Genomic DNA, 15132 nt, shown 5'->3' on the forward strand with positions numbered 1-15132 from the left:
GAAGCTGGAAGCCATTTCTCAGCAAACTAACACAGAAACAGAAAACCAAACACCACATGTTCTCATTCATAAGTGGGAGTCAAACAATGAGAACACATGGACACAGGGAGGGGAACACTGCACACTGGGGCTTGTTGGGGAGTGGGGGTTAGGGAACAAATAACATTAGGAGAAATACTTAATGTAGATGACAGGTTGATGGGTACAGCAACCCATAGGTATACATATTGCACATGTATACCTATGTAACAAACCTGCATGTTCTGCACATGTATCTAAGAACTTAAAGTATAATTTTTAAAAAAAGGAAAGAAAAAAATGCTACATATAAACAGCATTTAACTAAACAAAGAAAAATGCAGAAGCTGGAAACATTTATCAAAAAAGAAAAGGTGAAAATTAGTGAGTTAAGCATCTATCTCAAGAAGTTGGAAAAAGAACATCGATGTAAACCCAAAGAAAGCAGAAGACAGTAAATAATAAACATTAAAAAGTGAGGGTCAACAGTGCCCTCATATCTGTTCTTTATAGAGACTAACAATGTATTTCAACTGTCTGGTCAGACTCATTAAGATGAGAAAAGGTACAAAAATCTAGCCTAAGAAAGATTCTCAGTCATTTGAGGATTTTTTTAATCTGTGAAGATTTATACTTTTTAATGCTTTTAAAACACTGATATTTACTATGTCTCTGAACTTTCCCTCTCTTAAAGGCAGCAGGATTGGGGCAGGAAGGAGCTAAATTGCCAATAGAGCAAGATCAAGTTCTAAAAGTTTTAAATGACTTTTTTTTTCTAGAAAAATGCAGTATTATTTAAGGAAGCTGCCCTACTTGACAATTTTATAGCTTTATTTTTACATATCAAAAAAATTATGTAAGTGTATACCTTAATGGTTTTTAGTATATTTACAGAGTTGTGCAAATATCGCCACAGCTAATTTTAGAACACTTCCAACACCCTAAAAAAATTCCTTATACCTATTAGTAGTCACTCCTACCCAGCACTAGGGAGTGACTGACCTACTTCTATCTGTAGAGATTTGCCTATTCTGGACATTTTATATAAATGGAATTATTTACTATATGATCTTTTGTGTCTGGATTCTTTCATTAAGCATACATTTTTGAGGTTCATTCATGTTGTATATGTATCAATACTTCTTTCCTTTCTTATTGCCAAATAGTATTCCATCGTATTGATATACCAAAGCTTGTATCCATTTGTCAGTTGATGAACAGCTACATCATTTCCACTTTGAGGCTGATAGGAATAATGCTGCTATGAACATTTATGTACAAGTCTTTGTGTCTGCATACGTTTTCATCTCTTAGGTAGGTATCTAAGAGTGGATTTGCTGGATCATATGGTACCTCTATGTTTAACATGGTTAGAGACTTCTAAACTCTCTTTTTTCCCCAATGTGGCTGTACTATTTTTCATTCTCATGAGCAGTGAATAAGAATTCCCGTTCTCCAAATCCTTATCAATGCTTGTTATTATTATCTTTTTGATTAGGACATATTTAGTGATTTGCATTTCCCTAACGACCTATAGATGTGGAACATCTTTTGGTGTGCTTATTGGCACATCTTTTTGTATATCTTCTTTGGAGAAAAGTCTACTCAAATCTTTTGCCATTGGCCGGGTGATTGGCCCACACCTGTAATCCCAAAAATGTGGGAAGCTGAGATGGGAGGATTGCTTGAGCTCAGGAGTTTGAAACCAGCCTGGTGGACATGACAAACGCTGTTTCTACCCAAAAACGACAAAAATTAGCCAGGCATGGTGACATGTGCCTACTATAGTCCCAGCTACCTGTGAGGCTAAGGTGGGAGGATTGTTTGAGCCTGGGAGGTAGAGGTTGCAGTGAGCTGAGATTGCGCCACTGCACTCCAGCCTGCACAAGGGAGCAAGACCCTGTCTCAAAAAGAAAAAAAAAAGTTTGCCAAAAGAAAAAGAAGTTTTAAGATAGTGGCTTAAAAAAAGATAGTGGCTTTGGAGCCCCCTTCCCACTGTCTCTGTACAGGGGAGCTTCTTCCTTCTTTCTTGCTTATTAAACTCTTCACTTCTTAAAACCACTCCACGTGTGTCCATGTTGTTTTATCCACTTTACACGAGACAAGGGCCCTGGTATTCCTCCACTCATCAGAGCTGTATCATTTTGGTGCATGGGCCAGGAAAATCCAAGGTACAGCCTTCGTTTGGTGTGAAACCATCAAACTCCAAGTGGTGGGGCAAACAGAACCATTCATGGACACCCCCAACATGTGCCTGTCAACATGGCTGCCCCCACATATCCCCACGTGTATAAAACATGGTGCCCTGTATTTGCATATTAAAAGGCTAAGGTGGGAGAGCCAGATTTTTCACACGCTACATGAATAACATGCCTGGTCAAACCAATCCCCTGAGCCCTATGTAAATCAGACACCCCAGCCTACTCAGAAAACTGGCTGTTATCCTCCACACTTGGGGTCTCCTCTCTCAGCTTTGGAGCCCCCCTCTCTCTGTCTCTGTAGAGTGGAGCTGCTGCTTTCTTTTCCCTTCTTTCTTGCCTATTAAACTCTCCGCTCCTTAAAACCGCCAAAGGAAAAAAAAAAAAGATAGTGTCATTAATCTTCTTGTTATTGAATTGAAAGAGTTCTTTATGTATTCTGGATTTGTAAAATAATCAGCTATCTGATTACAAACACTTTCTCCCTTCCTATGGATTATCTTTTTACTTTCTTGATGGTATCATTTGAAGTGTGAAAGTTTTTAATTTCAATGAATTTCAGTGTATGAAATTTTTTTATCAATTGTACTTTCGATGACACTCTACATATAAAATAATAAAGTACACCTATAAAATACAGGAATAAAATGAGCAGAAGCATATCTGCTGGTCAGTTTAAGAAATCAGACATTGGCTGGGCGTGGTGGCTCACGCCTGTAATCCCAGCACTTTGGGAGACGGAGGCGGTGGATCATTAGCTGGGCATGGAGGCACATGCCTGTAGTCCCAGCTACTCTGGAGGCTGAGGGAGAAGAATCACTTGAACCTGGGAGGCAGAGGTTGCAGTGAGCCAAGATTGAGCAACTGCATTCCATCCTGGGTGACAGAGCCAGACTCTATCTTGAAAAAGAAATCAGACACAGCCTGGTAACCTTTGAAGCTAACAATGTGCCTTCCTCAATTTGATCTCCCCCTCCCCTTAGAATGACCATTGTTCTCAATTTTGTTGACCTTTTTTTTAATTAAAACTTTTGTGATGTATACTACATATGACAAAGTACATACAACATAAATCAATAAGGTTTTAAAATCTTAGAAAATAAACAGCTTGGTAATCACCACTCTGGACAAAAATGAGAATGTTGGCTGCCATCCCAAAATTACTCGGCATACTCTTTCTCAACCACAGCACCCAGCAAACTACTTACTATCCAGATTAATGATATAATTGCATAATTTTGTTTAGAGTTTGACCATCTAGGCGGGTTGTGGTGGCTCACGCCTGTAGTCCCAACACTTTGGGAAGCTGAGGGGGACACATCACTTGAAGTTAGGCTAGGTTTTGTATTTTTAGTAGAGGTGGGGTTTCACCATGTTGGCTAGGCTGGTCTCAAACTCCTGACCTCAGGTGATTCAACTGCCTCGGCCTTCCAGTGCTGGGATTACAGGCGTGAGCTACTGGCCCACCCAAAATACTGTAGTTTAGTTTTATATTATGTTTTTAGTATTCATTCATGTTATGAAATGTAGCTGTAATTCACTAATTTTTTTCAGGATGATATTCCATTGTCTGTCTATAGATCAATTTGTTTCCCCATTCTGTTGATAGATGCATGAATGGTTTCTGATCCTTGATTATCGCAAATAGCAATCCTACAGACTTTCTTTTATGTATGTTCTGCATGCATGTATGTACTTTTATTTAGGATATTTTCTAGTAGTAGGATTTGTTGGGTCATAGACTATGGATATCTTAATCTATACCAGGTAATGCCCAACTGTTTTCCAGAGGGCTTACCTTAATTTATACTTACATCTACAATATGATAGTTCTTATTCCTTCACATATTCATCAGTACTTACAATTGTCAGATTTTTAAATTTTTTGCCAATTTGGTCATTTATAGTTGAATTTCATTTTCATGTTTATTTCTCCAAAGACAAGGTGTGCACTTTTCCATAGGTATGGTTGACCATTTGGATTTTCTCTTTTGAAGTTTTTTTGCTTGTTTTCCATTTGGTTGTTTGCTTTAGTTTAATGATTTTTAGGACTTTGTATGTTCTAGATCAAATCTGTTGTCAGTTATAAGTGGCTCAAATACTTCTTCTCTGTGGTTTGCTGTTTCACACATTAATGATGAATTTGGTGGTTAGAATGCCTAATTTTAATATACTTAAATTTATCAGTCTTGCAGTTAGTACCTTCTATATCTTATTTAAGGAATTTTTTTCTATTTCAAAATTTTGAAAGTATTCTGTGTTACATTCTAAAATTTTTTGTTCTTCCTTTTATATTTAATTTTAAAATTTACCTGAAATAGAATTTTTACGTAGAGTATAATTTGGGAGTCCAGGTTTGTTTATTTATATTGCATTTTATATCAGATTATCTCAGCACCATTTATTAAAAGAATATTTTCCCTATGTCTCTGAAGTACTGTCTCTATATGGTCTGCCATGTAGGGAAAGCTGTACATTTAAAAAAATTTTCTTGGCTACTTTTTGGCCCTTCGTATATCTACACAAATTTGAAAATCAGCTTGTAAAGTTCCACTAAACTAAATAAATGAAAACCAATGAACCTGTTGGAATTTTAGTTAAGACTGTATTGAATCATGATTACACTGTTGAATCTCTGAATTTTTGAACACAGGTGTCCTCATCATTTAGGTTAAGTACATAAACTTTTTTAGTTTCCATCAAGGAAGACTAGCATATTGTTTGTAGATTTATTATTGGCCTTGATATTTTTTGATGTTCTTATAAATGGTGTCTTATCTAAAAATTTTGTTTTCTAGCTGTTGATTGTTTTACGTAGAAATAGAATCAATTTTTATACAGAAATAAAATACTCATTATAAAAAAATTGATTTTTGTACAATGATTTTTATTTCCGTAAGAATAGGTAAACTAATAACACATCTACAGATTCTTTTTTCCTACACACAATCATATAATTTGTGGATAACAACAATGTCGTTACTTCCTGTCAATTTTTTAAAAAATAATTTAGTGTACTGGCTAGTATCTCCAGGACAGTGTTAAATACTGTGATGTGAAGTGGTGATATTTGTTTCTTTAAAGGTAAAACTTTCAACATTTTATTCTTAAATATATGTTCTGTAAGTTTTGGGTTTTAAAAAATATCTTTCTTTACTGTGGAAGTCTCTGTTACTGATTTACTAAGCATGTTGTTTTTAAATTATAAATAGTTGAATTATTATTGAATGCCTTTTCTGCATTCATTGAGATGGCTGTTTTATTTTGATTTTTGGTCTTGTAATGTTGTTGACTTAAATTGATTTTCTAGTTTTAAACCAACGTTGAAATCATGAATAAAACTCAACTTCTTCATAACTGTGTACTAATGGATTTTGTTTGCTAATATTTTGTTCAGATTTGTATATATATGGTCATAAGATTGCCTACAATTTTTCTTTCTTATAATATTCTTTTCAGGTTTTAGAATCAAGGTTAGGCTAGCCAATTAAAATGACACAGGGAGTTTTCTTTTTTATTCTCTCTCTACAAGTACTTAAGATTAGAATTAGTTCTGGAATATTTGGAGAACTTATGAAACTATCTGTTCTTGAAGTATTTTCTTTTTTAAGTTTTAAAATTACTGTTGTAATTTATTGTCTATGAGACTATTGAAGTTTTCTGTTTCTTCTTATACTGATTTTTTTTTTTTTTTTTTTTTGAGATGGAGTCTTGTTTTATCACTCAGGCTGGAGTGCAGTGGCAGAATCTCAGCTCACTACAATATCTGCCTCCTGGATTCAAGTGATTTTCCTGCCTCAGCCTCCTGAGGAGCTGGAATTACAGGCACCTGCCAATGCACCCAGCTAATTTTTGTATTTTTAGTAGAGGTAGGATTTCACCATGTTGGCCAGACTAGTCTTGAACACCTGACCTCAGGTGATTCCCCCCACCTCACCCTATTTTTAAAACAGATTTTAAAAATAAGGAAATAAGGCCGGGCGCGGTGGCTCAAGCCTGTAATCCCAGCACTTTGGGAGGCCGAGGCGGGTGGATCACGAGGTCAAGAGATCGAGACCATCCTGGTCAACACGGTGAAACCCCGTCTCTACTAAAAACACAAAAAATTAGCTGGGCATAGTGGCGCGTGCTTGTAATCTCAGCTACTCAGGAGGCTGAGGCAGGAGAATTGCCTGAACCCAAGAGGCGGAGGTTGTGGTGAGCCGAGATCGCGCTATTGCACTCCGGCCTGGGAAACAAGAGCGAAACTCTGTCTCAAAAAAAAAAAAAAAAAGGAAATAAACTGTATAAAATGAGGCAATTTTCAAAACTCTGAATGACAGAATACAGGACTTTCTCCCATAAACCTTGAGGTAATTGTTTTAAAAACTAGTAGAAGATAGTTAATAATCTGGGAATTTTAATGTTTTCATAAATAAATGAGTTCTTTTGCATTAGCTGAAATAATCATCTCAGATATTTAAGGGTATAATCTTGTAAATATTTGTCTTTCTAGAAAAAAAAAAACATTCTGTAGGGGGATTGTTTTTACCGTTGATGTGAGGAGGAAACTGCCAGGCCTTGTTAGCTGAGGGACCGATGTCCCTGCGATTGCCATGGCAACAGTCTGGCTTATCATACTTCCGCTCTCACTTTCATAGTCATCAGGGGCTATACAAATTGGTCTTCCTCGTTGATTGTGAGTTTCTAAAGAAAAATAATCCAAAAAAATAAATAAAATTGTTTAGCAGAACTAACACTTATTGAGCATGCAATTCCTTTTCCTACTCTAAGAATAACCTGTTAACATGTAACAGTTATTAGATTTACTTCCTTTAGATAATATTTTAAATATCTTTAATATTGACTCATTGCTATGGTAATAATTCATAGTTTAAAAAGAACGTTAACTTGCTAGTCAAACAAGATATAAGAATATAAACATTTCTGCCTTCAGGTAAGAAAATTCATTTTAGTGATCAAAATACTAGAAAGACTGCTCAACTATCAGTCTCATAAAGGCAAATAGTTGGTTGTCTTTGTAACACCAGCACCTATCAAAGTTCTTAATACACATTAGATACTCAGGAAATGTTTCTGTTTTACTAAACTAGAAGCACTTTATTGGGCTAATTACTAGTTTAAATTCCCTCATTTGCCCTAAAGAAAATATTGTTGCAAACTAAATTCTATAATTCTACAAATTCTAAATATGGAAAGCATGAGCAATGAAACTTTGTAGTAGACATTTTTAAGAATTAATACCACTTCAACTTATTAACCTGGTGTTAGCAATAAACATAATTCTTGATATTCAAGTGAATATTCATTTCAATTATATATATGAATAAAGCCAAAAACTGAGAGTGGTAAACATCTGTCAAGTTTTCTTGTAGTTTTTCAGATATAAACTGTATGTTCACATACAACATTTCCTAAAATGTAGGTGTAAAACTGCTATAAAACCATTATTTTAAAATTCATCATAAGAACTACTTAGAGCAATCTTATACTGAATTCTCTCACACACAGGATTTTTTGCAACATAGTTAAATATTTATAGTTCACTTTTATCAGTGCACAATACTTGTTTTCCTAAAATAAGACCTTCAACCTTGAGATATTTTCTAAAACTTTTTAACACTGAGCTTTGCCTTTAAAATTTGTCTTAATTCTGCTAGGTACCTGTAAAATCATACAGCTGAGGTACAGTTTCCATAATAATACCAATCAGAGGTAGATACAACATGGCCACTCGAGCCTTTATCTGGGGGTCAGAGTACCGCGGGTCTGAGTCGTGACTGGAAAGTAAATTGTGTACCATATTGATGACTTTCTTATGCAATCCAAACAGTCTATTTAAAAAGAAGAAGAAGAAGAAGAAGAAGAAAAAGAAAGCAGTCAGGCCACAGAGATTAGCTAATATTTTAAAAACAAACAGGAAGTCATGGTATTTAATAGATGCTGTTCAATTTCTTACCTTTGTCATATATTTGCATGCATTCCATTCCTATAAAACATTTCTCATTTTAAAACAAATTACATGTAAAAAAATGTTTAAAAAATGTGTAAAATAAGAATTGAAGAAAAGGAAATGCTATACAAATTCACTTAGAAGTAAATCTGAATATTTTTATGCTAACTCCTTATTAGTGTATTTGATATACAGAACGTAAGACCACTTATAGTTACCTTTTGAAGCTAAACAAGGTAAATTTTAAAATGCTATAAATGTTGTTTCATCAAATCAGATCTTTTCACATTTACCAAAAATAAATTATTCCCTTTTTCTGAAAGAAAAATTCCCGACCTAATGGATTACGTAGCCCACAGGCTGAGGCTGCCTTTGAAATCTTTATTTAAACTGTACTTCTTTGCTAATATACCTCATTTGGGCCCTTGCAACTTTTTTAGACTCCCAATTCCCCCCGCCACCCCCGTTTCAAGTGGGCTAACACATTAACAAGGGTCACTTTCACATTTTTGTCTCTTCTTAAATTGACAGCACTTTAACTATGGAAACCATTCTAATTTAAAATTCATCTACTCCAACTTCAACTGGCCCTTAATGTTGCATCCAACATTTCAGATCTCACTTTCTCTCCTTAAGCCTCTTTCTATCAATCACAACAGAAGACCTTACTTCCAACTTCTCTTAGGAAAGAAGAGCCATTCTGAATTTGCTCTGGCCAGGTCTTTTAACACAACTCCATCTTTATAGCTAACAAATAATCTGTCCTTTTTGTCTCAGAAAAAGTGTACCATCTCACAGAAAATAATTTCTCCATATGTTCAATGAACCCCATCTTTTTTCAACAGCTTGAATGTATCTCCTCATCTTCTTCCCTTCTTTCTTCAAATGTGCCTTTCCTATCTTGAAAATACATTATCACTTTAAAAGTTGAGATTAGAAAACAGGTAGTCTTCCTCCCGATCCCTTCATTGTATCTGCCATTTTACAAAGCTGTTGTGAAATCTAGATGGTGATTCTTTCTTCTCTCTTTGAGCTCTTTATTCAGAAAGTATCCTTTTTATAGAGGCTTTAAAATACATGAGAGCAAACAGCTGAGAGAGATGGCCGCACACTCGCAGACTACAACATTCAGAAAGAGTCTGCCTGCACTTGGTGCTCTGCCTGCGAGGTGGCGCCATTGAGCCTTGCCTGCATCAGCTCACCCAGAAACACAACTGCGACAAGATGATATGCCTCAAGAGTTATGCTCACCTGTATAACCTCTGTGCTGTACCTGCCACAAGAAGTGCAGCCACACCCAACATGCTGCACCCACTAAAGAAGGTCAAATAAGGCACCTCCCCTGGCTCCTCCTTCTCCCACTGGGTGGCCTCCTGCCCAAACCCCATGGCTCTGGGGCCTCAATAATGTTTCCCATTTATTGACTAGTGGGTAGAGGTAGGGGCGGTGGGCAGAAAGTGTACATTTAAACATTGTCAAGAACCACATCTAGTGAACCTATCTCAGATCTCACTCTCCAGCTCTGCTTGACACTTTTGTCATCTTATATATTTTCTCAGAATTTTCTCCGGTAGTTCCCACCCTTCCCCAGACTCCCCATCATTATTCTCAAGGCTCATATTCTGGTCAGTTGCTTTTCGCATTCTCCTCTTTGACTTCCTGTATCCCTACTAATGATTGCCAAAGGTATTCCTTATCTGTCAGCAGCTACCATACTCATACTTCAATCTACCTAAACTCTATCTTCATAAAGCCTTTTCATATGTTTACATTGCTCAATCCCATTCAGTTATTAAATATATATTAATGCAATATCTGTAATGTCCTATTCTAGATATTGGAGATAAGACATTGCCTCTGCTTTTAAGGAGCTCACTTTAGCAAGAGAGAAACACAGACACAAAAATAGTAATTCTTCAATACTTCAAAGAATTCTTCAATTCTTTATAAATGCTATAATAAAGGAATATACATCCTTTCATCTTCTAAAGAATTATGTACTACAAAACTAACATTAATCATACCGTACTGTTTTGCAGTCTTTCTAATTATAATGAAAGTTTCTAAAGAGCAAATCTTTGGTTAATTATAGAACATATGACTGCCACTTAAGGAATTATTCTTGATTACGTAGCAAGCATGTGGATTAAAAGACAAACATTCCTCTCAAGGATCTCTCTAAGACAATGCTGGATATAGTATATATATATATATATCTATATATCTATATATATATATAGATATAGATATATCTCAAGACAGTAAAATTTAAAGATGAGGTGAGTTTCTTTTTATTTATTTATTTATATTTTTTTTATTTTTATTTTTTGTAGAGACGGGGTTTCACCATGTTGACCAGGATGGACGGTCTCGATCTCTTGATCTGGTGATCCACCCACGTTGGCCTCCCAAAGTGCTGGGATTATAGGCAGGAACCACCGCGCCCGGCCGAGGTGACTTTCTTATAATCATTCATTCATCAAATTAATATACATTTCCGAGTGTCCACTTGTGCCAGACACAATACTAAGGCACTGGAAATACAGCACTAAACAAGAAAGACAAGATGCCTGTCTTCATGCTCTCACATGCTCACATTCTACTGTGAGAAGAAAGATAATAAACAAATTTAGATAAGTGCCTTGTAGAAACTAATACAGGGTTATATGATTGTGACATGGGCAACACAGCTGTTATTTATTTATTTGACAGAGTCTTGCTCTGTCACCCAGGCTGTGGTATCAAGTTAGCTCACGGCAACCTCCACCTTCCAGGTTCAAGCAATCCTCTTGCCTCAGCCTCCTGTGTGGCTGGGATTAGAGGGGTGTGCTACTTCGCCCAGGTAATATCTGTATTTTTAATAGAGACGAGATTTCACCATACTGGTCAGGACGGTCTCGAATTCCTGACCTCAACTGATCTGGCCACCTCAGCCTCCCAAAGTGCTGGGATTACAGGCATGAGCCACCATGCCCAGCTTATTTATATGTGTATGTGTGTGTGTGTGTGTGTGTTTTAACTTAATTTTCTTGAGACAGAGTCTTGCTCTGGCACCCACGCTGGAATACAGTGGTGTGATCATTGCAGTCTCAACCTCTTGGACTTAAGCAACCCTCCCACCTCAGCCTCCTGAGTAGCTGGGACTATAGGCATTCACCATCAGGTCTGGCTAATTAAAAAAAAATTTAGTAGAAACAGGGCCTCACTGTGTTGCCCAGGCTGGTCTTGAACTCCTGGACTCAAGCAATCCTCCTGCCTCAGCCTTGCAAAGTGCTGGGATTGCAGGCATGAGCCCCTGCGCCTGGCCAACATGGCTGTAATTTAGGTTGGGTAGTCAATGAAAGTCTTACTGAGAAGATGCTCTTTGAACAGATACCTGAAGAACCACAAGCAAGAAATGGCTATGTGAACATCTGGGGGCTGTTCCACGTTGCTTCAAGAAGAGAAAAATCAAAGGGCAAAGTCCTGAAGATGGGAATGAGCTTGGTGCATTAGAGAAACAGAAAGTAGGCCAGCATGGCTAGAGCTTAGTATGTGAGGAGGAACACAGTGGCAGGAGTAGATAAGAGCCACATATATAGGGCCTTAAGTACCTATAAATGGCAGCTATATGCAAGACTATCTTGTAGTCAGTCATGAGAGGCTCCAGCCTTAGGATAAAGCTGACACTTCCAGCAGAACTAGAATCACAATGATATCACTGAACTGATGATATTACTGTGCTAAAAATTCTATCTTTCGGGGGTTTGTCTGCTCAGAGCCCTCCTCCCTCTGTATGAGGGAGCAATTTTCTTCTTTCCTCTTTCTTGGCCATTAAACTTTCTGCTCCTTAAAACCAAAAATAAAAATTAATAAACAATAAGAATCCTATTTTTCTTCCAATTCTGAAATAGTAGGTTTCCTTCCTTTCATAAAGCCAGCTGGAAGAAGAATTTTATTTATTGTAACCAAAAACACCTTCATATACCAAGTAAAAATATTGAAAATATAGATTAAAATGAGTGCGCAATACCAGTTATTTTAAAAAGCTAGTATGTTCAGATAAGTTGTTTTTAGAGTGTTTTTCCCCCAAACAATAGGTCTCTTTATTTATTTTTTTAGTGACATCACACTCGTTTGTCAAATGGCAAAATAGGAAAATGGTAGCAAGCAGGGGTAGAAGGCCCAGAGTTTCACCCATTTAGTTTGCCCTCTCTATACTCGAAAGTCTGCACACACTGCCCACCCCAATCTACATGGAAATCCATTAAGCCCCTCTTCAGGACCCTATAGTTCTGCAGAACACAGGGTAAAAAAACTACTTTAAAATAGATTCCAAACTTAGGAAGTTGCCGTAATAAAAAAAATGTGGCTTTCACTTGCAGATCTGGCCTTTCACAATTAATTCAGTATCCACTATGCTCCTGACATACTATTAAGGACTTGACATACCTCCTCTTTTATTCATTCAATGAATTTATCAGAAGGCCCTTATAAAAACCTGTTTAAAGTATCTCTTTTTGTTCTCTGGAGTTCTTGCATGAGGCTAAACTGCATTATAAACTTGTATTATTACTACTATGAGAAAAAAAAAATTAAGCCATTATTATCCAAATGAGTTATGGTAATACTGTTAAGATGGGCTTACCCCATATAGGATGCTGGACCACAACACATCAAGCTATTTCTTTTTTCTTGAGACAAAGTCTTGCTCCGTCGCCCAAGCTGGAGTGCAGTGGCACAATCTTGGCTCAAATGCAACCTCCACCTCCCGGGTTCAAGCAATTCTCATGCTTCGGCCTCCCAAGCAGCTGGGATTACAGGCAAATACCACCATGCCTGATTAATTTTTGTTATTTTTAGTAAAGATAGGGTTTTACCTTGTTGGCCAGGATGGTCTAGAAACTCCTGACCTCAAGTGATCTGCCTGCTTTGGCCTCCCAATGTGCTGGGATTACACGTGTGAGCCACTGCGCCCAGCCACATCAAGCTATTTCCAGAAATTCAAATCATTAGGCCAGGCGCAATGGCTCACACCTATAATCCCAGAATGTTGGGAGGCCAAGGCGGGCTGATCACTTGAGGCCAGGAGTTGGGAAACCAGCCTAGCGAACATGGCAAAACCCTGTCTCTACTAAAATTACAAAAATTAGCCGGGTGTGGTAGCACACACCTGTAGTCCCAACTACTCAGGAGGCTGAGGCAGGAGAACTGCTTGAGCCTGGGAGGCAGAGGTTACAGTGAGCTGAGATCATGCCCTGTGGTCCAGCCTAAGTGAGGGTGACAGAGTTGAGACCTTGTCTCAAAAAAAAAAAAAAAAAAAAAAAAAATCACATCACCAGACAACATACTTTTCTAACTACATCAATTTCTAAACATCCTTTAAAAATGTATACAACTTCAGAAGTTTTTAAAAACTAACAATATTTGTTTATAAGGCAATTTTTGAAATAAAATCCTACACAGAATGATGGCAAATTATAAATTTTTGGTTGGGCACACTGGCTCACACCAGTAATCTCAGCATTTTGGCAGGCTGAGGTGGGAGGATCACCTGAGGTCAGGAATTTGAGACCAGCCAGGACAACATGGTGAAACCCTATCTCTACTACAAAAAGAAAAAAATTAGCTGGGTGTGGTGATATGTGCCTGTAGTCCCCGTTACTCTGAAGACCAAGGCAGGAGAATTGCTTGAATCCGGGAGGCAGAAGTTGCAGTGAGCCGAGATCGTACCACTGCACTCTGGCCTGGGTGACAGAGCAATACTTTGTCTCAAACAAACAAAACAAAACCAAGACAAATTTTCCTGATGAGGAATCAAATTAAAGACCACTTTCCTCACCTGAAAAGCACTTACTTTATACCAACAAATCTATTTACTAGTATGCTCAATTTATTTTATATTCTATTAAGAAGTAAAAGAGTGCTACTAAATGAATCATGATAGGCCATTAAAACAAATCCCAAATTCAGAGATGGCAAAATATGAGAAAAAGTCTTTCATAAAACTGATTAACTAGAGAAGTAACGTTAAGTGAGAAACATAGTGAAGAGAGAAGTAGAAAATGAGTATGAAAGATTATTTTTCTAATCCTTAGGAAATGTGAGTAGAATACTTCTGTCCACTGTTCAAAATCAAACTCATATTCTATAAGGTAAAAACTGGTCTACTCACCCTTCAGCATCAGGGTCTAAAATGACAGCCAGCTCTGTTAACACAAGACCCGCCAAATAATGCTGTTGCCGGAAAGGCACCGACAATTCAAACATATTTGCGATCTTCTGGTCTTGTACATTCGTAGAAAATCCAGAACTCTGTTGGAGAGTGAGGCAGAACAAGACTATAGTTAACCACTGTTTTGTATTGGTGGTTAACTATTCTTACATAACCACTGTTTTCTATTAGTGATTAACTATTTCTTATATTGCTCTGTCTGTAGGATGTTTTGTTGCACTGCAAACAAAACATCCTACAGACAAAGCAACGTAAGAAATGAAATATTTTTTCCTAGGGTAGTTCATTTTATATCACTAACACTGAAGAAAGCCACTGCTCAGACTTTTGGGGCAGGAAACTATGATGAGATTATTAATTAGTTTATTACAGAAATCAATCACTGAAAATTTAATTATTTTCCATTTCTTTTTTCACATATAATTTCCTATATATTTTCCCATTCATTCTCTTAGTCACTTGATGTTTCAATATCACACTCTGATGGAAAAAAGAGGCAACTAAATCCAAATAACAGTATGCACTCACCTCAAAGTACAAGAGAAATATTCATAGTTATGGCAATTGATTTCCAGAGAAATTCTAAACACCAGTACAGTTGTTTTTCACAGAATATATTATCTCTGGAAAATTACCATCATTTTGTTGTCTACTGAGTTTTTTTTAATGTTTTAATAATGCAAAATATTATAGCATTCTCCAAGATACAGTCCATATTCAGGACTCATGTGAGGTTTCTTAGAGCAACA

The 15132-nt window shown here is 36.9% G+C and overlaps 1 protein-coding gene across 7 annotated transcripts in view; it reads right to left on the reverse strand.

Annotated features, from left to right (window-relative positions):
* DOCK7 (dedicator of cytokinesis 7) overlaps window positions 1-15132 on the reverse strand; it is a 242826-nt gene that overhangs the window by 66293 nt on the left and 161401 nt on the right. For all 7 annotated transcript variants that reach the window (XM_074380932.1, XM_074380931.1, XM_074380928.1 and 4 more), the window contains 3 exons: window positions 14324-14463; window positions 7881-8050; window positions 6748-6902 (listed from right to left, as the gene is read on the reverse strand). In XM_074380932.1, the coding sequence (XP_074237033.1) occupies window positions 6748-6902; window positions 7881-8050; window positions 14324-14463 (465 nt within the window). The remainder of the gene's footprint in view (window positions 1-6747; window positions 6903-7880; window positions 8051-14323; window positions 14464-15132) is intronic.

This window comes from Saimiri boliviensis, chromosome 11 (genome assembly GCF_048565385.1).
Source record: "Saimiri boliviensis isolate mSaiBol1 chromosome 11, mSaiBol1.pri, whole genome shotgun sequence".
Classification (NCBI taxonomy): Eukaryota; Metazoa; Chordata; class Mammalia; order Primates; family Cebidae; genus Saimiri; species Saimiri boliviensis.